This window comes from Phyllobates terribilis, unplaced genomic scaffold (assembly GCF_046119375.1).
Source record: "Phyllobates terribilis strain yellow unplaced genomic scaffold, ASM4611937v1 Scaffold_11__3_contigs__length_659146591, whole genome shotgun sequence".
NCBI classification, from domain to species: domain Eukaryota; kingdom Metazoa; phylum Chordata; class Amphibia; order Anura; family Dendrobatidae; genus Phyllobates; species Phyllobates terribilis.
In genome coordinates this window covers 284,481,042-284,507,369 of record NW_027362771.1, presented here as the reverse complement: position 1 = coordinate 284,507,369, position 26,328 = coordinate 284,481,042, and the positions used below count along the sequence as shown (strand labels likewise).

Here is a 26,328-nt window from a genome sequence, read left to right as displayed (position 1 = left end):
CTTAGTGTTCCGAGTTCTTTGCATTCCAGTAACAGTTTGTCCTGCTTATCCTTTAAGTGGTTCAGCCAAGTTCTGCACAGTTCCTACCCTGTTGATGTAAATATTAGTCACAGCGGCAGCATATTGTATAAACCTTTTATGAATATAGTGGATCTGTTAAGTCGTGTATTAAGCTAAGATCATCTATTTCTTATTAAACAAATGCTTGTTTTTTGATTTCTTAAAGTGTTAATGACAAATCATTTATAATAAACACAAGAAATACAACTGAAGCCGATCTACCTCATATGGTAAAACCTTTCTGTACTTTCAAACTAATGAATCATCTCTGGTGAATCCATCTATGAGCAGAACGCTTGTACACAAAATTAGTTTTGTGAGAGACAGAGTATTTAAATAATTTTGTATTAGGAAAACATTCCCCGCATCATCTGTTGAGGCTTCGCCTGTAAACAGGTTATCTCTGAGAACCTGATAATCTGCCGCTCTGCGCAATGTTCTCCTGAGGTGTTTGGTAAAGATTTCCCTGAGAAGAGAAACAGATGTGATTTGAAAAGATTTGCTTTGATCCAGATGGGTTTCTTTACTGTGAATATATTCTATCATTTAAAATGAAAATATTTGTAGAAGTCACTATTTGCCAGAAAAAAAAGATTTGAAATTCTATGTATTGTGGACATTTTGCACTGAAATTAAAATTGCAATGCAACAGCACTCCCCACCGATAAGCAAGACGTGGCAGGCATGTACAATATTATCTGGTTCTGAAACAGGACTAAAACCACATTTGGGTCTTGCTTTTGTTCCCTTTAAAGCTCCTGTTTGCTTTCCCTTTATAAATGCTGTGGATTTATATCAGGCGCAAGATATCTAATCAGATTCCATATGATGCAGTAGCCATCAGTAAACCTAACTTCTATTATGGTGAAATCTGGTGACATCTGGAAATTAACTATATATACAGTGGGGGAAATAAGTATTTGATCTTTTGCTGTTTTTGTAAGTTTGCCCACTGACAAAGACATGAACAGTCTATAATTTTAAGGGTAGGTTAATTTTAACATTGAGAGAATATCCCCAAAAAATCAAGAAAATCATATTGTATAAATTAGATAAATGTATTTGCATTTTACATTGAGAAATAAGTATTTAATCCCTCTGGCAAACAACACAATACTTGGTGGCAAACAACACTTAATACTTGGTGGCAAAACCCTTGTTGGCAAGTAAAGCAGTCAGACGTTGTTTGTAGAAGATGGTGAAGGTTGCCCATGTGTCAGGAGGAATTTTGGTCCACTACTCTTTGCAGATCATCTCTAAATCATTAAGATTTTGAGGCTGTCTCTTGGTAACTCGGAGCTTCAACTCCCTCCATAAGTTTTTATGGGATTAAGGTCTGGAGACTGGCTAGGCCACTCCATGACCTTAATGTGCTTCTTTTTGAGCCACTCCTTTGTTGCCTTGGCTGTATGTTTTGGGCCATTGTCTTGCTGGAAGACCTAGCCACAACTCATGGTCTCACTGAGTGAAGGAAGTTGTTGGCCAAAATGTTGCGAAACATGACCCCATTCATCTTCCCTTCAGTACGGTGCAGTCATCATGTCCCCTTTGCAGAAAAGCATCCCCAAAGTATAATGTTTCCCCCACCATGCTTCACGGTTGGGATGAGGTTCTTAGGGTTGTACTCATCCTTCTTCCTCCAAACACGGCGAGTTGAGCTAATGCCAAAGAGCTCAATTTTTGTCTCATCTGACCACAGCACCTTCTCCCAATAACTCACAGAATCATCTAGGTGTTCATTGGCAAACTTCAGACGGGCCTGCACATGTGCCTTCTTGAGCAGGGGGACCTTGCGGGCACTACAGGATTTTAAACCCTTAAGGCGTAATGTGTTACCAATGGTTTTCTTGGTGACTGTGGTCCCAGCTGCCTTGAGATCATTAACAAGTTCCCCCCATGTAGTTTTAGACTGATCTCTCACCTTTCTCATGATCAAGGATACCCCACGAGGTGAGATTTTGCATGGTGCTCCAGATCGATGTCGATTGACAGTCATTTTGAATTTCTTCCATTTTCCTATAATTGCACCAACAGTTGTCTCCTTCTCACTCAGCGTCTTACTTATGGTTTTGTAGCCCATTCCAGCTTTGTGCAGGCGTATGATCTTGTCCCTGGCATCCTTAGAAAGCTCTTTGGTCTTGCCCATGTTGTAGAGGTTAGAGTCTGACTGATTAATTGAGTCTGTGGACAGGAGTATTTTATACAGATGGCTATGTAAGAGCTGTGTTTAAAGCAGGTAACGAGTTGATTAGGAGTGTCTAACTCGTCTGTAGAAGCCAGAACTCATAATGGTTTGTAGGGGATCAAATACTTATTTCTCACTGCAAAATGCAAATAAATTGATCTAATTTATACAGTGTGATTTTCTTGATTTTTTTTTGGATATCCCATCTCTCAATGTTAAAATTAACCTACCCTTAAAATTATAGATTATTCATGTCTTTGTCAGTGGGCAAACTTACAAAAACAGCAAGGGATCAAATACTTATTTCCCCCACTGTATAATTATAAATTAACTATAGCGCGGTGTGGTGGTTATCCGAATGCTACTTCCTTTTCATATAGCTGATTGCTTGGGTAGTTGGACCTCCACCCATCTCATGTTAATGGCTTACCATGTAAAGTGGAAGAGCTGGAAGTAAACAACGCAATAGGGTCTTAACTGATTAAATTATAGGACGGGTGGGTGAGGAAATTGTTCACCTGGGTCGGGAACAGAACGTATAATGCAATGTGATGGGAGGAGATGGGGGTTAATCCTGTTCTACCTATTTGGATGAAGGATGATGGATGGAGCCAACAAAAGATCAGATAAAATGCAGTTTATTTGTTGATGCGTTTCGAAGTATATACACCTCCTTCCTCAGGACAAAACCACAAGTGACAAAAGTATTTGTTACATAAAGCGGGCTCACTGGGTGAGGTGGATCCCCTAAGTCCAAGTTCCGGGTGGGTACATTGGCTACAGGTGTCAGAGCAGCAGCTAGGTAGAGCACACAGAACACGGACAGCTGAGGAACTGGAAACCGCATGTAGACAGGTGGAATGCTGGATGCTGGAAACCACAGGCAAGCGGGAGACATCCAGGAGACCACAAGCAAGCTGACAGGATGCTGGAAACCACCTTCAGGCGGATGACGTCCAGGAGATCACAGGCAGATTACAGAGTTACAGAAGACGTCAGACAGATTGCAGAGTTACTGAAGACCTCGGGCAGATTGCAGAGGTACTGAACTCCTCGAGCAGATTGCAGAGTTACTGAACTCCTTGGGTAGATTGCAGAGTTACTGAAGACCTCGGGCAGATTGCAGAGTTACTAAAGACCTCCGGCAGATGGCAGAGTTACTGAAGACCTTGAGCAGATAGCAGAGTTACTGAAGAACACAGGCAAACAGGAGGCGTCATGGAGACTCAGACAGGTAACAGACAAAACTCCAAAGTAACAAGAAAGTCTAATACCATGGAAGCTGCACACATCCAGGAAGACGTCCTGAAAACTGCAGGCAGACATGCAGAAGAGGTCCTAGAAGACTGGTGACAGGTAGCAGACAAAACTCAGAGGAAACTAGAAAGTCTGAGTACCTTGGAAACCGCAGGCAGCCAGGAAGATGTTGTGGAAATCGCAGGCAGGTTGCGATACTGGAAAATGCCAGCAAGTAGCAGGGTTACTGGAAACCATAGCAAGCAGGTGACATCCTCCACTGACAGGTAGCAAGGTTAATGGAAACCGCAGGCAAGTAACTCATGGAACGGAAACCACAGACAGCCAGGAGACGTCCTGATGACTGTGGATTGAAACTGTGTTTGGTACTAGACTTAGCACAATATCAAGACATTGGTGTGTGTCTTGGGAGGCCTTATATAAGCCCAGGAAATACAACACATGGGAGCATGCCGGGCTACTTGCAAAATACGACGTAGAGCACAAAAAAATTGAATGGACCGGGGCATGTGCGTAGCAGTAGTACTTTAGTGGTAATAGGAGTCATTTATGTAGATGGCACCATTTATGTTACTGGTCTAATAAATACCATGGCTTGTGTTCCTATTGAGATTAGATAACATTATAGCCGTGAAAACAATCTATAATTTGCTGGATGTGAGTGTTTGGTGAAATTCTTTATTTTATTCTGTGCTACAAGATTTGAAACTTTGTCATTTCATCTGTCTATAACTATCCACATGGTGTGCACAGGTGTGGTGTTTGTGGTGGGATTTTTTTTAAGCCAGCAAGACATGTGATTCATGCATCCAAAAATCGTGTTAATTGTATTTATTTTTACATCTTCCAAGTTTTGGACAGTACAGCAGTGAGCTCAAATAATTTGAATTGATAAATAAATGTCAACCTGACCTTCACCCCTTCACCATTGGGCGATTTTTCAGTTTTTCCTCCCCTTCTTCCAAGAGCCATAACTTTTTTATTTTTCCATCAATATGGTCATGTGAGGGCTTGTTTTTTGAGGGACAAGTTGTACTTTTGAATGATACCATTGATTTTACCACATAGAGTACTGGAAAACATGAAAAAAAATTCCAAGTGTGGTGAAATTGCAAAAAAAGTGCAATTCCACATTTTAATTTTTATCAGATACACCCCCGGCTGTTAGAGGCACTTGATGAATGATTAAATCAACCATCAAGTGCGGGGAAAGATGCGGGTTCCGACACTGAGCCTGCATCTTTCCCTGCAGAGACACGGCCGATGATGTAAATATGCATCATCATTTGTGAAGGGGTTAAAGGGAATCTATCACAAGGATTTCACCACACCAAGCTATTTATATGTGCATATAGCTCTTTCAAAGACAAGTCCAGCAATACCTTTACATGACCAGTTTATTGTAGAGCTGAAGCCTCTTTTATTTCAGCTCAATTCCAACCCAGCTCCGCCTCCTCCTGTTTGACTATCAGCTCCTTTGCCTGAAGTCACACAGCATATAGGCTGTCAATCAAGCAGGAGGAGGCGGCGATAGGTAGGAATAGAGCTTGAGTGAAAATGCTTCAGATTTTCATTTACATATCAATTCAAACGCTGATTTCTCAGTAATGGAGGAACGGACTTGCCTTGTAAAGGAATAGTTGGACTCGTCTTTAAAAGAGCTACATGGAAATATATAGTTTTAGGGGGTGAAATCCTGCTGACAGATTCCCTTTAACAAAACTTAGATGACCTAGCAGCTGTATAAAGCAATCTTAAGGCCTCTATACACATTAGACTAACGTTGGCCAAAGCCGCCGATATTGATCAGTTCGCCCAATTGTTTTATGTGTATGGGTACCCCTAACTTTCACCTGACAGATGATCTCTGGGGAGACAAAGATCCAGAAGGTCTCTCATTGAGAACAAGAATAGTCGGGTGGGATAGTTGCCTCATAAACAGCTGTCTAAAATGTATGGGGGGATCTTTACAATAAGAATGTGTACACTCCTACTATTCTCCCTCTATGAAAGACTTTTAATTAAGGTCATAAATGTGATAATAACCTGATAAAGCTATGCTACTGGTTACAAATGCACCCAAAAATGTCCTAAAGAGGCAAATAGGGGAATTAGAAAAAAACACTTCCAGACTCTCGAGAGTCACAGGAGATATAACATGATCTCTGCTCAGCTGAGATGGGTCATTTGTTAGCAGTTGTGACTTGACTCAATGATTTGTTACAGAGAGGTTTCTGAAGCGGAACAATGACTATATGGAAAAACTCTTTAATATATATTGAAATATAGACTGGAAGTGTTCTTCTAATTACAGATTTTGGAAATTAGACGCTCATCTTATTTTTGTATTTTTCATTATTTGAGTAGTACCATCTTATTCATGTACCATGTGACACTGGCAGGATGGCCACATGAACATGAACAAGTCCAATTGTACAATGGAGGGGAAAATCCTTACGGATGACTTGAATACAAACAATCATTTAAAGGGAACCTGTCATGTTGAAAATAGTGTCTGATCTACATGCACCATATAACAGAGCAGGTTCAGTATAAGTGATACAGTATTTTGTTCATTTAAAGCCGTGCCCTTTTTATGTTTAGGAGCCCAGGGAGTGGTCCTGTTTAGTGATTGACAGTCTTCTATCAGTGACTGAGTAGGACCGCCCTCTCGACTCCTAATTGTTGAAGAGTAAGGGATTTCAATGAATAAAATGCAGGTTACTCGGAAGGGTTTCCAATATATGTACGTACATATTAATCTGCCTGACACCTCCTGCTCACTACTCACAAATAGAACTGCGTGTACAATGTGAGAGCTTCCCAATAAAGTTAATATCCTCATTGATCTTAAAAATACAAAGTTTTAAGTGAGTTTGTCATTAAGATGGGTAGAAAGAGATGTGTCAAAGTTAGAAGGGAGAAAAACCCACAAGGAAGCACTGGATCATACATACGTCACCAAATTTGTCAAATTATACTGCAATGACCCACTGTATAGGGTACGATTTACCCAGAATGCAGCTGCTGTTAAAATGAAGAACATACTGCGAATCCGTTCTATCTCATGCTGCTCGCAGACAAAATAGCTTGATCTTTAAAGGTTCCTTTTAAATCATGCATTAAATTTGTAAGTAATGTTTGTAAAGTCCAAGATCTTCAGATTCGGGGACCCTTGTTTCTATTGTACAATTGTAAAGTTTGCATGACTTCAAATCTTCCTATATGTTATGTCATTCAATGTCATAGGTTATACTAAGCGTTAACACCAGGTTAAAATAACTAACTGAATATCAAGTAAGGATTTATGGCCTCTCTATGTTATGTGTTACAATATTCCACTGCCATTGTATATTTTCCGAAGCAAATTAAACTCTAGGTATTGTTCCTGTTACTTTTAATCAGCATCATAAAATAATACTGTTTATGGGAAGTGAGTTCAGATTATACAGTTCCTAAATTGATTGGGCAGGTTGAGGAAATGATCGTCGTAATAATAATTTGCATTTATATTGTGTCATTTCATTTGCCTAAACCAGATCCATTTTGGTATGCAGGAGGATTTGCTCATAAATATAATTATTCAGGCTCCCCTTTTCACAAGCAGGATTCATGCAGCTGGTTTATTTGAAGGGTCGAGAGGGAAAAAAAAATGGATCTTTCAATTATTAGTTTTTCTAGACGTTTTAACCTCTTAAGCACGAGAAAAAATTGTGCAATATACAGCTGGCGGTCTCTGTAGACTTGAGTATTTCAATTCTCAGTTTCTCCACATCTAGTTTAATATGATGCTTTGGAGGAAACAAATCTTGATTCATATTTAACAGACTTGGTAATCCTTTTAGTGAGGATATGTTGTTTTAAAATGAGAGTTACTGCTACAAAACGCATGCCTTTTATATGCTAATAGCTAACAGCATACTCATTCTGATTTCAACATTGGAGTTAGCTCATTGCACTTGTACAGTCATGAAACAGTCCTTCTTCAGAAAGTATTAAGGGTTAACCTGCAAACACTCACTGGATTTACAATATAGGCAAACCAGCCATCTGCCTACTAGAGGACAGTAAAGGGGTACCATATATTATGAACATATGCTCTTCATTTCATTTATTTTCTTTTTTACTCACCTTATAATATTTTCTTTTGATATAACATTAAAAATGCAGAGGAAGCAGCCAATGGAAATACCACTGTAGACCACCCATCAAAGCTGTAACTTGAACCTCTTGAGCCCTATTGTGTAATGTGTAAGAGGGTACCCCAAGTACCATGTCCTTTTGTGGTGGCGGTATGTGCCATTGCATTGGCGTGACTGCTACCGCTGCATCCCAAGTACTTAAGATGTTGCGACCCAAGTTCTGCCTTTCTCAAATGATCCACCTTCCACTTGGATTTCTTGGTACTGGGTGTCTTTACATCAATTTGGAAAGACATTTAATTATTTTCTGTATTTTAGTCTGAATAGTTAGAGCATATGAATTGTTGTTATAAAAGAATGACTTCAGGGATGTATGTATAATGTAAATGTGAAATATTCTAATCGCAGATAGGTCTCATTCAGATGTCCATTTTTGTTATAAATGTTTTGTGCTTCTCACAGATTGAACATGTGCCCATTATATCCTGTAGGCTTCTTAATATGCATGTTTTATTGCAAACCATCAGTCCACAAAAATTATGGAGATATGTCCATTTTTGTTCCGATTTGTTAATTAACATTGTCCATTCTTGTCATTGGGTCCATTAAAAAACGGACTAAAAATGCCATTAGTGTTGCATCCTTTTACTGTCCATTTTTCACTTTATAATACGTAGGAGAAACTCAGAAATCTTCCCATTTTTATTTTTCATAAAAAAAGAAATGGATGCGACACTGATGGTATAAATAGACACATAGACCTAAAATGGGTGAAAATCAGCTCCAGCTCACTGATGAGAAGCAGTCCAATTTTTTCTCGAATGTAATCAAAAAAACTGGTGTGTGACTGAGGCCTAAATCTGAGAAAATAGGAGGAAAACTGTTCCTCTTTTTTATTGGTCATATCTTAGTTCAACTGCCATCAGATGTTTCTTCAGATTTGCATGTTATTTGTCCAAGGATGTATGAGCCAAGAATCAGGAGTGCCATATCCTATTTGGCTCCAGAGAAAGGGCCTATTCAAATTTGTTCTTGTACCGCTTCTTTTGGGGTATTGAGAACTTGCGAAGAATTTTCATGGGTACTGCCAGCAAGCAAAGGGGCGTTGAAAGCACATAAACACTAGGTGCTCCTGTCCTGGGTGGCATTACTCAGCACCATATTGAGGATGTGTATTGATCTCTGCTTTTGAAACTTAATCAGTTATTCTCAATAATTTTCTACAAACTGATGAATTAATATACGATATCACATTGTATGTAAGACATGAATTTTTCACATTCTGGATTTTAGTGCATTTCCCCTGCTTCTGTGTGCCAACAGCCATCTGGCATTAGAAGATTGTTCTGCTTTTTGAAGAGTCTGCAGGCATATCAATATTTGGCAAATGTGGCTTTTATGATGAATTCTTGGTGTGATGAAAGGCCTGTTTTGTGGTTGAGAGGTTTAATTTTCTGGTAATTTCAACACTACTTATCTGCTTCCTTTACGGTTTATTTTTTTTCTCCCTCCGCACATTTCAAGTACGACCCCCTGATGTCTTTCATATTCTAAACCATTTAATCTCTGTACTGAAGCGTATGGCCATACAGTAAACTTCGTTCTGTTGAATGAAATTAGCATACTGCATTTATCATCACATAGAAAGATTTTAATCAGCTTATGCACTGATCTGTAACTGACCCCATGATACCTAAATGAGTGAAATAAATTTGATTTTAATTTTTTTCATATACTCCATTTTTAGTATATTACACTATGAAATTGAGTTGGTCTGTGTTAATACAAACGGGACCTTTAATATCTCTAGTGCAATTACTTACAATTATGGAAACTGCCGAAATAGTCTTTGTGGAAGGGGGTCTGTGACCTGATTAACTCTTTCATTATTAAACAAAAAGGGAATGTCATGTGACAGGAATTAACAGTATTACAATCTGAATACAATAATCCAGTGCCTAACAATTATTTCATTTTACAATGAGTGTAAGGTACTTTATTTACAATGGCTCCTGTGCTTTGATTTAATCAACGGTGGCAACAAACAGTAAATGTCTGATGTAATTATTAGCGCATCAACTAATAACCAGACATATAAGGTTGGTTTAACGTGTCAACATGTGGTCTGGACTGCCTGAACATCTCCTGACCTGTACAGAACAACATCATAGCCATTCATGAGGCTGTTGAGTTCAGGTCTAGAGACCTGCGACTGGACCACACAATGTCGTAGGTACTTGGACCCTGAATGTTGGTCATGTCTCACACATACCAAAGCTCACAGAATTAATAGGCAACCCTGGCACACCAACCTGACTAAAGAACTGCGACGGACCTCCAGGGCTGCCGAGCGGTGATGGAAAAGGTCCCACTCCAACGAGCACTTCATCGCATTCAAACAATCCCTCACTATTTTCAAGTCCACACATACTGCAGCAAAACAAACCAACTTCTCATCTCTCATATCTTTCCTGTCTCACAACCCTAAACAGCTATTAAACACTTTCAATTCTCTCCTCCGTCCCCCAGAGCCTCCTCCCTCTCCTCTCATCTCACCTGAAGACTTTGACTTATTCTTCAAGCAGAAGATTGACAACATGAGACAAAGCTTTTGCCTAAAGTCCTGACAGCCCCTCCTCATATCTACTGAACCTTCCTCCTCCAAAACCAACTTATTCACTATTACAGAAGATCAAGTTTCCTCTTTACTCCCCAAATCACACCTCACCACCTGTGAACTTGACCCAATCACATCCCACCTCATCCCTAATCTTACCACAGTCTTCTTCCCAACTCTAACCCACTTCTTCAACCTGTCACTAACAACTGGTGTCTTCCCCTCATGTTTCAAGCATGCCTCAATCACACCCATCCTCAAAAAGCCCTCCCTTGACCCATTCTCTGTGTCCAGCTAATGCCCCATATAATTTTTTCCCTGTGCCTCAAAACTACTGGAACAACACATCCACTTTGAACTGTCCTCCCACCTCTCCTCCTGCTCCCTCTTTGGCCGCTTACAATCTAGCTTCTGACCGCATCACTCCACTGAAACTGCCTTGACTTAAATCACCAACGTCCTACTAACCGCCAAATCCAAGTTACACTACTCTGTCCTCCTCCTCCTCGACCTGTCATCTGCCTTCGACACAGTGGACCATTCCCTCTTACTACAGACTCTCTCATCTCTTGGCCCTATCTTGTATCTCTTCATACCTAACAGACAGGACTTTCAGCATCTCACACTCACACACCACCTACTTAATGACATTGGCTGTTTGAGGTTGTTGTGATGTTGCAGAATAAATTTAGAGACAATCAGATGCCCCCTTGACAGTAATGCATGATAGAAAAAAGTTTGCCTGTATTTCACAGTATTGAGGCAATGTTGTGAACTATAGTTAGTGGTCAGGCAAGAAAATTTAGTGCAGCAGAGGAAAGACTCATCATGCTTACCCTCCCTCCAAAATCGAAAGATGTCCAGCAGTGCCATAAGCTCAGAACTGGCAGAAACTAGTGGACCCAGTCATTCCAATCTACTGTTCAAAGAAATTTGGCCAGAAGTGGGCTTCATGGAAGAATTTCAGCCAAAATGCCATACTTTTGCTACGAAAACCAGGCCAAGCGGCTATGCATAAAAACATAGGAACTGGGATGCAGAAAAATGGCAGCAGGTGCTTTGGACAGATGAGTCAAAATATGACATATTTGGCTGTATCAGAAAACAGTTTGTTTGCAAAGGGTAGAAGAGTGGTAAGACAGAGGTGCCTTGCAATTTTGTGGCTAAATTTCAACAAATGGAGTTGGGAGTTTGGTCAGTACTAAAGGTGCCTTCAGTGTTGAGAAATACAGGCAGAAACCTATCCATCATGCAGTACTATCAAAGAGGCATTGACTGGCTCCAAATTTATTCTGCAGCAGGACAATGACATCTAACATGCAGACAATGTCATTAAGAACTATTGTCAGTGTAAAGGCCCCGTCACATTAAGCGAGATCGCTAGCGAGATCGCTGCTGAATCACAAGTTTTGTGACGCAACAGCGACCTCAGTAGCGATCTCGCTACGTTTGACACTTAGCAGCGACCAGGCCCCTGCTGTGAGATCGCTGGTCGTGTCGGAATGGTCTGGACCTTTTTTGGATCGTTGAGGTCCCGCTGGGTAGCATGCATCGGTGTGTTTGACACCTTACCAACGACCTTGTTGACGACTCAGAAACACATAGGCGTGCATCGTTATACAGATCGTTACGGGTCGCCGCATAGTTGCTGCGTCGTTGGGAAGATCTGACTGTTTGACATCTCACCAGCGACAACATAGCGACGCAGCAATGATCCCTGACAGGTCATATCGTAGTCGGGATCGCTGTAGCGTCGCTTAGTGTGATGGGGCCTTAAAGAACAATGAGTAATGTAAGGGAAGATATGGCTCCCACAAACCTCTGAGCTCAAAATCATAATTTTCCTGGGATTACATGAAGAGACAAAAGGATGTGTGCAAGCCTACATTCACAAAAGATCTGTGGTTAGTTCTCCAAGATGTTTGGAACAACCTGCCGGCCAAGTTGCTTCAAAAATTTCATACAAGTGTACCTAGAAGAATTGATACTTTGATACTGATCTAAAGGCAAAGGGTGGTCACATTAAAATATTAATTTGATTTGGATTTCTCTTGTGTTCTCTCTTTTCACTTTAACACAGGGGTCCTCAAACTTTTTAAACAGGGGGCCAGTTCATGGTCCCTCAGACCATTGGAGGGCCGGAATATAGTTTTTAAAAAAAAACTATGAACAAATTACTATGCACACTGCACATATCTTATTTTGTAGTAAAAAAAAACAATACAGGAACAAATACAATATTTAAAATGAAGAACAAGTAAAGTTAAATCAACCGGTATTTCAATAGGTAGGTAACTGTACCCAATAGGCAGCATAGGTCCTCAATAGGCAGGTAAATGTCGCCAATAGGCAGCATAGGTCCTCAGTTCGCATTGCTTGGTTAAATATCCCCAATAGGCAGCATAGGTTCCTAATAGGCAAGTAAATGTCCCCAATAGGCAGGTAAATGTTCCCAATAGGCAGCATAGGTCCCCAATAGGCAGGTAAATGTCCCAAATAGGCAGGTAAATGTCCCAAATAGGCAGCATAGGTCCCCAATAGGCAGGTAAATATCCCCAATAGGCAAGTAAATGTCCCTAATAGGCAGGTAAATGTCCCCAATAGGCAGCATAGGTCCTCAATAGGCAGGCTGTTTCCCCCTTATAATGCCCTATGCAGGCTGTTCCCCCCTTATTATGCCCCATGCAGGATTTCCCTTTCTCCCACCATATAATGCCCCATGCAGGATTTCCCTTTCTCCCACCATATAATGCCCCGTACAAGATATCACTCCCCTGTCTTTATAATGCCCCATTCAGGATGTCACCCCCCCATATAATGCCCCATTCAGGATGTCACCCCCCCATATAATGACCCATGCAGGATATCACTTCCCTGTCTTTATAATGCTCCATTCAGGATGTCACCCCCCCATATAATGCCCCATTCAGGATGTCACCCCCCCCCCATATAATGACCCATGCAGGATATCACTCCCCTGTCTTTATAATGCCCCATTCAGGATGTCACCCCCCCCGTATAATGCCCCATGCTGGATGTCACCCCCCATATAATGCCCCATGCAGCATGTCACCCCCCCATATAATGCCCCATTCAGGATGTCACCCCCCCCCATATAATGACCCATGCAGGATATCACTCCCCTGTCTTTATAATGCCCCATTCAGGATGTCACCCCCCCATATAATGCCCCATGCTGGATGTCACCCCCCATATAATGCCCCATGCAGCATGTCACTCCCCCATATAATGCCCCATTCAGGATGTCACCCCCCCCCCCATATAATGACCCATGCAGGATGTCACCCCTAATATTATGTCCCATGCCTCCATACATTAAAAAAAAAATCCAATACTCACCTCCCTCCTTGCCTGCTGCCGCTGCTCTACTCTGGTCTGGACTCCAGCGTCGCGGCGGCATCGTCCCGCTCTGCGCTGCCTGTGACAGCACTCGGGAGGGCGCGGTGTAAAGACGTCACCGCGCCCTCTGACCTGAGACGTCACAGGGAGCGCAGACAAGGAAGACAGCGGATCTGCAGAGGCACGGGGAGAGGTAAGTATCGGGCTGCCGGGGCTCTGAGAAAGCGGGGGGAAGGGCGGGCGCTGACACCGCTCCCCTCTGCCCACAGCCCGGCGGGCCGGATAAAAATCCTCCGCGGGCCGCATGTGGCCCGCGGGCCGTAGTTTGAGGGCCCCTGCTTTAACAGATAAAAATAAACTACTAACATTTTTATCTTTGAAAGCATTCTTATTTTGGAGCATTTTTCCATACCTATCAAGAGTATTATTGCTATTCTTTACACCAAGTTTTATCTCATCTGTTTTCATCAAACACAAATGAAGCTACAATCCTAGAACTGTACAACATTGTGGGAAATCACCAGGGATTTCAAGTAATCAGTTCTTGTGCCTTACTATAGTATATCTCAGTGATCATTAAGAATTATATGCATCTGCTGCTTCTACACTGACCTAGTAAAAAGCTAGCATGATTGCACCATGCTCATAAAAGTAATGTCCCATTCAAAATGATGGTATCCTTAGACTTTTTCTTCTGTTAGCATTGCCATTCAAACATATATTGAAGAGATATGACATTTAGCTCATAAGCGCCACCTTGAGGAGCAAAGGACACAGCAATAGAAACATTAGGAAGCATAGCAATACGGATAACCTAAAACAGATGCAATCACATATTGCTAAGCCCAGCTTCTAAACATTATCTTTATCAAATAGGACATATTACATATTGGTTAATTACTCTTCAGATCAGCTGCTATTTAATACTGAAAGAGCGATGAAAAATTGCCTATCTATTATCATAGGAGCTAACTCCAATAATACTCTGAAGCAAAATCAGATCCATGTCTGGTCAGCAGTGTGTACCATTTGTATAAAGGGGAAAAGCATACATTGTAACTCATTTTAAAATGCTCATTATTACACGCAGAGCATTTCACCTCTCATATGTGCATATCTACATACTTTCATAAGTGATAAATACTTGTATTAACCTGAGTGGTCTTTTGTGAATTATAATGATGGAGTAGTACCCTGGGGCCGACGCTGCTCCACTTATCTATATTACCTGTAGAAACATTATCGGTTACCTTCTGAGATAAGAAGTGCCCCTGCAGCTACCCTACAGTATATACCTAATCTACGCATCAGATAGTAAAGAGGTACATATAGCAGGAATACACATGTATATATGTATGTGTATAAATATAGATTTATATACTGCAGATTCATATGTACAGTTCTCAGCATAAATGAGTACATCCCCTTTGAAAAGTAAGATTTTAACCAATATCTCACTGAACCCAAGAAGAATTTCTGAAAATTTGACAAGACTTGAGTTTCATAGAGAAAAATGTTAACCTCTAACATGAAAGTAAGGTTAAATAACTTTCATTACAAAATCTTCATTTTACTTAGATTAGTTGATGCAAAAATGAAGGCACCCTGCATCAAAAACTACTACATCTAGTATTTTTAAGCACAGCACCAAGGCGTGGAATGAACAAGTTGGTGACATATTGCAACATACAGTACAGACCAAAAGTTTGGACACACCTTCTCATTTAAAGATTTTTCTGTATTTTCATGACTGTGAAAATTGTACATTCACACTGAAGGCATCAAAACTATGAATTAACACATGTGGAATTATATACTTAACAAAAAAGTGTGAAACAACTGAAAATATGTCTTATATTCTAGGTTCTTAAAAGTAGTCACCTTTTGCTTTGATGACTGCTTTGCACACTCTTGGCGTTCTCTTGATGAGCTTCAAGAGGTAGTCACCGGAAATGGTTTTCACTTCACAGGTGTGCCCTGTCAGGTATAATAAGTGGGATTTCTTGCCTTATAAATGGGATTGGGACCATCAGTTGTGTTGTGCAGAACTCAAGTGGATACACAGCTGACAGTCCTACTGAATAGACTGTTAGAATTTGTATTATGGCAAGAAAAAAGCAGCTAAGTAAAGGAAAACGAGTGGCCATGATTACTTTAAGAGATTAAGGTCAGTCAGTCCGAAAAATTTGGAAAACTTTGAAAGTGTCCCCAAGTGCAGTTGCAAAAACCATCAAGCGCTACAAAGAAACTGGCTCATCTGATGACCTCCCCAAAAAAGGAAGACCAAGAGTCACCTCTGCTTCTGAGGATAAGTTTATCTGAGTCACCAGCCTCAGAAATCGCAGGTTAAGAGCAGCTCAGATTAGAGACCAGGTCAATGCCACACAGAGTTCTAGCAGCAGACACATCTCTTCAACAACTGTTAAGAGGAGACTTTGTGCAGCAGGCCTTCATGGTAAAATAGCTGCTAGGAAACCACAGGCAACAAGCAGAAGAGACTTGTTTGGGCTAAAGAACTCAAGGAATGGACATTAGACCAGTGGAAATCTGTGCTTTGGTCTGATGAATCCAAATTTGAGATCTTTGGTTCCAACCACCGTGTCTTTGTGCGACACAGAAAAGGTGGACGGATGGACTCTACATGCCTGGTTCCCACCGTGAAGCATGGAGGAGGAGGTGTGATGGTGTCACTGTTGGGGATTTATTCAAAATTGAAGGCATACTGAACCAGCATGGCTGCCACAGCATCTTGCAGTGGCATGCTATTCCATTCGGTTTGTGTTTAGTTGGACCATCATTTATTTTTCACCAGGACAATGACCCCAAACACACCTCCAGGCTGTGTAAGGGCTATTTGACCAAGAAGGAGAGTGATGGGGTGCTGCCGCCAGATGACCTGGCCTCCACAGTCACCAGACCTGAACCCAATCGAGATGGTTTGGGGTGAGCTGGACCGCAGAGTGAAGGCAAAAGGGCCAACAAGTGCTAAGCATCTCTGGGAACTCCTTCAAGATTGTTGGAAGACCCTTTCCGGTGACTACCATTTGAAGCTCATCAAGAGAATGCCAAGAGTGTGCAAAGCAGTCATCAAAGCAAAAGGTGGCTACTTTGAAGAACCTAGGATATAACCTATTTTCAGTTGTTTCACACTTTTTTGTTAAGTATATAATTCCACATGTGTTAATTCATAGTTTTGATGCCTTCAGTGTGAATGTACAATTTTCATAGTCATGAAAATACAGAAAAATCTTTAAATGAGAAGGTGTGTCCAAACTTTTGGTCTGTACTGTATATCTTTTGCAATTCTTCAAGAACAACCTCTTTTAGAGCCTGGATGGAGAATGATGCTTAACTTGTCTCTTCAGAATCCCCCATAGGTGTTTTGGTTGGGTTCAGATCAGGACACATACTTGGCCACTGAATCACTTTCACTTTGTTATTCTTCAGAAATGCAACATTGGCCTTAGATAAGTGTTTTGGATCATTGTCATGTTGGAAAAGTGCACGTCTACCAAGAGCACAGAGTATTTGTAGCACCATCTCTTCCAATAAAGACCAGTACATATGTGAATTCATGATGCCATATCATACTGTTTGGCTTTCTTCTTTAGCTAACTGCAGTGAACGTAAATGTCAATTTTTTTTTAACCCCGTCTCATCAGAAGATGTTCCTGTTTAGGTGTTAATTTCTCTGGTCGTCCTGAACACCTCTATGAGGTGGTTGCAGTTCCATCTTTGTTAATTTTTTTGTATCACTTTTTCTACAGTATTCTGACTGATAAATAAAGCTTTGCTGATCTTGTAGCCTTCACCTTTCTTGTCTTCTCAGGTCTTGTGACATTTCTCTTCCATGTGGTGCCATTGCCTACAGCATGAAATGGGAAGGGGTTTTCTTTGTTAAGTAATGCCCTTTTATAGTTAACTGTCTGCTGAACACCTGTTTAATGAATAGACTTACCTGTGGTTGATTTTTTGTTAATTAGAATGTTGTAGTCTTACATTGGGGTGTACTTATTTTTGCAACATGGTCTTGAATGAATTTGTTAGAAAATTTGCATTTTGTGTGTGCAAAATAACAAATCTTGTTTGCAAATATGAAATGTAGTCAGTGTTTATGATTATTTTAGTTATTGTTGAATAAAAAGTGTAATATACTTGTATGAAAGTACATTGTAGGATGTAGACCTAAACTGCCTGGTTTCACGGTGGTATAGAAGAAAGCAGAATATATAGGTCAAATGATTATCTGATATATCAGACAATGGTGTAGTTTGTGATCTCCGACTACCACTGTTTTTAGACTAAAAGGCCTCTGTAGAAGAAACTCTTTTTAGAAATCTCACACATTGTGAGCAAAAGGCGATTGAAATGAATGGTCCTTTGCTAAGGATTTTATGTCCGAAATCTCTGAGCCCTTTCTTTTAGGAAAGTCAATGGTGGTCCCAAATCATAGACTTCCTTTAGGTTGTATTCTTACATGTCTGTATGACATATTAGAAGATAATTTTAACTGCATTTCACCTTTTTAACATTTATTCTTAAGTTTTGTAATGGAAAAAGTCGCAAAGTGCTTGTAAAATCAAGAAACTTTACTATTTATGTTTTCCACAAGAATGGAAGGAATTAGTATTGTATTGTTTCGCTCTAAGCCAAGGCTACTGCTCAGTGGTGGTCGGTATCCAAGACAAGGAGCTCAATGCTCTTTCCAGTATAGTTTGTAAGCTCTGCTCTGAAGCTGGCCGGATCTCTAGTGTACTGTTAGTTCCCGATCCATCCAAGTTCAGAGCCACTTTGCTCCTCCGATGCCACTCCGATGTTTGTATGCTTATAGTATGAGAGAGTGCACAGTTTGAACAGTGCCGTGGTCCAGACTGTCAATTAGTCAGCAGCCCACCACCCTTCAGAAAACCGGGAGGCATGGAAGATGTGTGCTCCTGAATGGCAAGATGAAAAACACACTTTAAGGGCATTTTAATACAGTAGTTTCAATCAATAATTGCCACATACGGGAATGGAATCAATCACAGAAAAGTTAGACTTTTGTAATATTGGATCATTTTGTGTTTTGCCAGGAAACATCCAGGCCAAAAATATATTTCACCCCTTAAAAATCTTGTATATGTGACATTTTTTGAGTATGATGAGTAGCTTGGCTTGAGAGATTACATACCAGCTGTTTGAAGATGAAGAGTATTCAAGTTATTTCTCTCTGGAGTGTGCATGGAAATGACTGAAATATTGATAATCGTTCATAAAATTTATCAATTGTGTGCTTTTGTTAAGACTTTATAATGAATTTAAATGATGAATGCTAATAATATGAGTAACTGAGCATCTAGACTGCAGACTTGTACATTTGAGAAATGCTCAACTATGGGCCAGTGAGTACACAATAGCAGTGGGCCAGTGAACATAGGTTTGCCCATACAAACCTATGTATTCTCTTATTTTTTCAGTGCATTTTATAAAATAAAAGGCAAATTCTGACATGAGCAACGAAGAAATAAAAAGTAGATATTTGGTTGTTACTAGGGTTAGGAGTTGGACATTGCTTTATATGAGGATATATAAAAGGTCACTGAAAATTTTGCAGAAGAATTTAGATTGTTACCATTATATTGATAGGGTAGCCATGTGACGTGATCGCAAGTCACGGATGGGTTGCTATGACAGCCGGGGGTCTATTGAAGACCTCCATGCTTGTCATTACGCAGCTTCTTTGAAACCCAGCCTGTCGCCGGGCTTCAAAGGACAATGTGATTTTTACTATGTGCAGCGATTCTGTGGTATCACTGTATATAGCACAAGCAATCAAACGATCGAAGCTTCAAAGTAAATAAAAAATTGTATTTAAAAATATGAAAAAATTAATAAAACATAACATTTCAAATCATCCCCATTTTCCCCATTAAAAATAAAGATATTATAAAAATTTTAAAAATACACATGCGGTATCGTTGCGTTCAGAAAAGTACGATCTATCAAAATATAAAAATAATTAACCCATTCAATAAACACAGTAAATGAAAAAAAAATCAAGAATGCCAAAATTTACGTTTTTTTGGCCTCCACAAATTATGCTGTAACAAGTGATCAAAGCATCACACTTATCCCAAAATGGCATCAATAAAAACGTTGTCTCGTCCCGCTAAAAATAAACCCTCACACAGCTATATCGAACAAAAAATAAAAATGGAAAATGGTGACACAATCCCAAAAAATGCTTTTTTGCCAACTTCTGACTTTTTTTTCCCCACCACTAAAGTAATAAAAACACTGGAAATGTTTGGTATCTCTGTAATTGTACTGGTGAGCGGAATCATATTGCAAGGTCATTTTTACCATAACATGTACACCGTATAAACAATTCCCAAAAAAACAATGTCAGAATTGCGTTTTTTTTACAATTTCTCTCCACTTGGAATTTTTTGGCCGCTTTCCGGCACAGTATGTGGTAAAATGAATGGTGTCATTCAAAAGTACAACTCATCCCTCAAAAAAAACGTTATATGTCTATGTAGACAGAAAAATAAAAGAGTTATGTCCCTGAGAAGAAGGGGAGGAAAAAACGAAAATACAAGAACAGAAATTGTCCCCGTCATGACGGGGTTATCAGTCTTTCCCTACACAGCAGCGCCCAGTCACCCACTAAGCAGGGGAACTGCAGCACACTTCCATTGAAGTGAATGGAGCTAGCTGAAGTTCTGTATACTGCTGGGTGGCTAGGAGCATCAATGTGAAGAAAAAATAATGAAGGGGCCACAGCTGAGGGTCCCATAAGCCAGATCCAAGTAAACATGAAATTATGTATTTTCTTAGTAACGCTGCATGGCATCAATTTATGAGTAGGAATACCCCTTTAATACTACTGTAATTTTCTCTTTTTTTTCCCCTTGCTTGATTTTATCATTTTGGCTTGAACTTGGAGTAAATTTACTGTCAGCTGGCATCCACAGTCATTCAATACCTAAAGATATGTTACTACATGAAGAGGAGTGTGACTATTATGTTGTGTTGTAGGAGCTAGAATGGGTTCATAAATCCCTTCTTTCACTAGACGCTCAATTTATCATCATTTAGCCTATGTCTTGAACCTCTTTTAGGGCATTTACTAATCCCTCTTTCTTTCTGATCTGCAGGTTGTTGTTTTGTAACGTTTTATACAAGAAAAGCAGCACTGGAAGCACAGAACGCATTGCACAATATTAAAACTTTACCTGGGGTGAGTACATTCTTCTTCTCCTCGACAGTGTCATGATTAAGTGTCATTTATTTGTTCTACTTATTGCTAGGGAATAGCTTTCTTTCCAAATAACCAATGAGTACATGATGAAGTGTGCACTGCTCAAAATGACTGGGCAGCAATGGAATGGACTTATGATGGTGTCGGGCTAATCCCTTAATTGTCTCAGTCAGATGGCTTTGTGTACAATACAGTGAATGTACTTTAGGCTTTATCTGGGAAACAAACATTACCGCAGTACCTCACCGGTGTAATCCAGTCTACTTTGATTTTGTTTTGGCTGATGTGTATTGAATTTTGAGAAATGTTCTTCTTTTAAAACTGCAAAAGCATTTAACTTAAGTCTTTAGGTAATGAACATGTAGATGAGCGCCAGCGCTGAACAAAGGTTTGAAGGTGTAAGTAGCGCGTAGGGTACTGAAAAGATTCAGATGGCGAAAGGAAAGTTATTGATAGGAAATGCTCCATGGCAAAAAAGTATGTAAATTAGGATAAATGTTATATAGAAGATATCTATTAGATATTCAGACACCCATCTGTAGACTACTTTTTTTGAGGTCTTTGCCCCTTGATTGATAGCACAGAGCAGGGCACTGTTTGGTCGAAAGAGATGTCTTTGACGCTTTTCTAGAATTAATGGTTATCAATGAAGTAATCCAGGTGGTTTAAAAAGACCGGCAATGCTCCTCGGGAACAAAAGAATTGGGACATCTGCTAATTAGGACTTGAATAAAGCCTGATTGCACTCTGCCAACTTTGTACACATAGTGTACTTGGGGTAAAATATATTTGAAACAACATTATGTATGATACTATTTGCTGTCCCCCTTTAGTGTAGACTTAAGTATTTCAGATTACCTAGTTATCATTGACATTTTGTCTGGTTGGTGAGCATTGCTTACAGATAGTCCATTCCCCCATACAACACACTGCCTCTTCATGCTGAACAGGATTGTTTTTTAGCCACTCCCTTGCGGTGACAGGAAATATAAGTTGTAAATAGGATTGAGGCAACTTAGTAGAGACATTCAAAAAAAGCAGAAAGGCTGTGGATTTTAGGCCGACCACATCAAGAGAGGTCAATTGTGGCTGAAGCGGCATGATGCTCTAAAAAACTGCATCAGTGGTATCAAGATCCAGACAGCTCAAATACTATCCTAAGAAAACAACAATAGATAGAGGTAATGATCAGCAGTTTAAATAAACCATACTTCTGCTCTCTATGCTGATAAGCTGATGCCAACTCTCAATCAGTTTTGACCACAGTGTTCCTTTAATATTTTAAACAGAATCAAATGTGAATTAAATCATAGCGTGTACTAACTATTTTTGAATGACCATTTGATGAGTCCATTAAAAATATAATAAAGTTGCTTGTATATTGTTAGGGATCCGGGTGGTGGAACCTCTGTGCTGCGGTGCAAGGAGGGACCCAGAGGGGCGTGACTAAGTAACAACTCAGACCGACCCTGGTCGTACGGCGGCTAACGACTCCTTGACCAGGGAGGGACCGAGCATAGGGACCAGGTGCTACTCTGGGGACGACCTTGTAAGAGAGCAGGTGACTCCCACGGGTCAGATGGCTGAGACTGACCGATACTGCGGATGGGCACAGCAGGCAGGCTGATGAGAGATCCGGGTAGATGAACTGGCAGAGACAGCAGGCAAAAGGCGGGAGCCTCTTGGTAGGCTGTCAGGTGGTCACGGCAAGTGACTGGCAGGAGCCTCCGGGTAGGCAGACAGGTGGTCACGGCAAGTGACAGGCGGGAGCCTCCAGGTAGGCTGACAGGTAACAGGCAGGTGCTCCCAGGTAAGCAGGCGGGCGAAGCCCATAGACAGACTGAAGGACTGAATGGAAGACAGACTGTCGGGCTGGAGAGTAGTCAGGCTGGCGGACTGGACTGATAGTCAGGCTGGCGGGCAGGACTAGTAGTCAGGCTAGCAGCGGGACCTGAGGGCTGAAGCAGAGGTAAGTACACTGTGCATCAACTATTGCTCGGGCACCTCCATTTTGGAGGAGGTGCCTTATATATGGGAGGACCTCCTGCAATTGGCCGGGGACTCCTTAAGACGGCACGCGCGGCCCCTTTAAGAGGAAGGGAGCACACGCGTGCCCTAAGCACAGTGCCCGGGAAGCTGTGCGCGCCGGCAGCAGAAGCAGGAAGAGGAGCGCTGGAGGACGCCGGGCAGGGAGCGCGGCGGTGAGAGGGACGGCGTCTCTGCCTGGCAGAGGGCAGAGATGCCGATGCTACATATATACATGAATATATCTGGTCTGGACTGCCCATAGACTATAAACGTTCAGGTAGTCCACACTTTATTCTGTACTGACGTTCTAAAATGTCTTGCAGCTTGCATTACATCGTTCAGTTGTAAGGAAGGGGAGCTGGCTGTCAGACACAGCCAGACTCCCCACAGAGAAAAAAAAACATGGTTTATTACCATGTTTAACTTCTCGATCTTTGTATCCACAGTGCTGAACCAGTGCTTGTATATACAAATTAAGAAGTACTGACACTGCTTCCTTCTCTGGACCTAGTGATCATGTGATCGCTGAGTGTAGGGATAGATCAAGACCTGCTGGAAGACCCAATTAGCTCTGCTGTGCAGTCAGGAAGCTAAGTTTCCCCTTTAACTAGGGCATAAAAAATTATGTTTAAATGTCTTCTAAAGGTTTTTTAAGACCCCATGGAGGGCACAGTGTGTAAAATAAATGGGTAAACCATAAACAATAAAATAGAATAAAGCATAAATAATTAAAACAAAACTAAAAAAAAGACAGTGCCAGTCTAAATTACTGTTTTTAGCCCTACCCCATCAAAAAAATATGTCCAACATATAAAAATAATGTTTTTAGCAATCCTTCTTGGGTAAAAAAAATTAAATAAAAAAATGTAAAAAATAGACACATATTTCCTATTTTTCTTTATATTATTCCCCATTATCAGAAAAAAAAAGATTATAAAAATCATATAAAAATTATTTGTCTTATAACACTACAAATTAGAAGCTAAATTATTTGACTATCTGAACGAGAAATTTTTTTAGAGCTGTTAAAAGCACATATGCTATAAATTCCAAAAATGTGCCTTTGTCAGGAACTTGGTAAAATGGCCCAGTCCTGAACTGGTTGTCTCTCTTTCCTGAAATATTTGCTTTGTTTTTGACACATAATTTTTCTGAAATGGCTATCAGCATTAATATGAAATTATTCGATTCTGCCTAGATAGCGCTCAGTTATGCCTTCCAGTGTCGGCATACCTCACTTCAATTACATCCAGTGCTTCCAAGATTACAAAGGCTGATATTGAGCAAATATTGCACCATGCAATTCATGGGCATCATCTCTGTTCATTTGTATCATGACCAGTAGCCGCTTAGTAAATAAATGTGGCAGTCTTTCAGAATAGATGCCATGCACAGTATCATTTAATTGGATAATTTAGCATGAGCTGCATTAATTGGGTTAGTAAGCCTTTGAGATATTAAAACCTGACACTTTCCCTTGGAGAATAATTATCATCTAGACAACAAAAATGCACAGAGGTTTTCTTAGTCCTGCAGCATTACAATATTGGTCTCACATGCAGTGCCAGCATAGAAACAAATAGTATATGCCATTCTCCAGTTTATTCTTTCATTAAAGAAAATGGAATAAAAGGCATTTTGATCTGTCAACACAAGTTCAGAATCAAAAAGTGGAGGATCATCTCTTCTATTTATTTCTGTGGAACAAACAACTGCCAAACTGCATCAGAGGCCATGCTACATGAAGTCCTAATCGTGGGATCTCTAGAACATATAGGAGTCATAAATAGAATTAATCATCTGATAAATTGGTAGGTTCAGAAAAAAAGCAATGTGGCTGATTGTTTTTATAAGACAGCACAAGTAAATTAAATGACTTTAAGGTATGTTCACACTGAGCTTTTTGGGGCGTTCTTGAAGCAGAAACTGAGCAGAAATTCTCCACAATCCACCTCAAAATCTCCTCAAAGACTTTCAAAAAGTTTGTTCTCAGTTTCAATCTAAAAATGTTGCAAAAAGACTCAGGCCCCCATTCATCAAGAACAGTAGTTTTCACGACTGAGGGAGCTCGGGGAGTGTGATGTGCCTGGTTTATTAAGAGGTGCATGTGTCTTAATGAACCCAGTGAGGTGTAAAGTGGAGTGCTCCTACGTGTGCACCTTGGCACAAATCTTACTCCAATCAGGGCCTGACGTAAGATTTGTGGCGTAAGCAAAGCCACCCTGCATCATGAATTTGACAAGGAAGGGTCTTCACGCCCGCTCCCCACACTTTGTTGGAGCTGAGCGAAAATGTTTCAGAAATTTTGCGCAGCCTTTTCAACGCATTTTCCGCCAATATTCTGGTATAAAAGCTGTCGCCCAAAATACATCAGCAAATGTGCGTAAAAGCTCCCCATCAAGTTGACATAATGCACAGCAATGTCACAACGACTTTGCTGTGTACATATTCTGTCTCATGTGACATCTGTCAACCGTTTCAGGCTTTGAAAAACCATTCACAGTATTTACAGTATAGATTAAGTGACGTTGGCGGCAGGACAAGAATAACAGCGAAACCTCCAGAGAAGCCGTTTCAGGAAAATGACCATTTGCATTTTCTTGAAGTGGCTTCAACCGGAAAAACTCAGCAACTGTACCAGCGTCTAAAGTATGCCATGTGCACATATTCTAAGAACGATTTCCCCAGAGGGGTCCTTACCATTTCCAAAGTGATGTCAAATTGCTAAGATATAATCAGTGGGGTTGAAAATGCAGTGAGCTCTGGGTTTACCCTTCATGTCATTTGTAGTTTTTCCCTGTTTCCCTGTGCTGCCCTGGTGCCAACCACTGCACATTGAAGTGCTGCACAGCTCCATTCCTTTCAATGAGGTCGGCTGCATTTCCCAGCACAGCTTGGTGGCTGGTAGCGCTGCTATGCAATAAAAACTTAGAACGGAACTCAATGCTTAAATCAGTGCTGTGGCACCTTCATTCTAAGGACCAGTGGAGGTTCTAGGGGTCAAATCCCACACAACCATAAGGTGATTATATATCCTAGTGATATAGTTGGAATACATAATAGACTCTTTGCTAATGCCCCTTTCGCATCTAGATTTTGTTCTTGTTTAGTGGGAAAAACGAAAGTTGTTATAAAACACTGACTATAGCGCCATCTGTGTGACATACATGTCATGTGTTTTTAATAGCTTTTCATAAGGTATACATTAAAAGGAAGACGTTGTAGCCTATGAATGATGGATGTCAATACTAGCTGGCTCTAGCGGCGTCTATACATCTATCTCTCTATCTAAAACTGAATCTGTAAAAAACTGATCTCCTTTTGTTTCCTCCCTCTACTAATCTTCCCAAACCCAATATTGTCATTTCCATGTGTGGTTCTACCATAAATCCCAAGCAGCACGCTCGCTGTCTTGGAGTAATATTTGACTGAGATC

At 40.5% G+C, this 26,328-nt stretch overlaps 1 protein-coding gene across 15 annotated transcripts in view; it reads left to right on the top strand.

The window, feature by feature from the left end:
• Nucleotides 1-26,328, top strand: part of CELF2 (CUGBP Elav-like family member 2) — a 508,245-nt gene that overhangs the window by 296,285 nt on the left and 185,632 nt on the right. For all 15 annotated transcript variants that reach the window (XM_073652418.1, XM_073652417.1, XM_073652432.1 and 12 more), the window contains exon 3: nt 20,761-20,843. In XM_073652418.1, the coding sequence (XP_073508519.1) occupies nt 20,761-20,843 (83 nt within the window). The remainder of the gene's footprint in view (nt 1-20,760; nt 20,844-26,328) is intronic.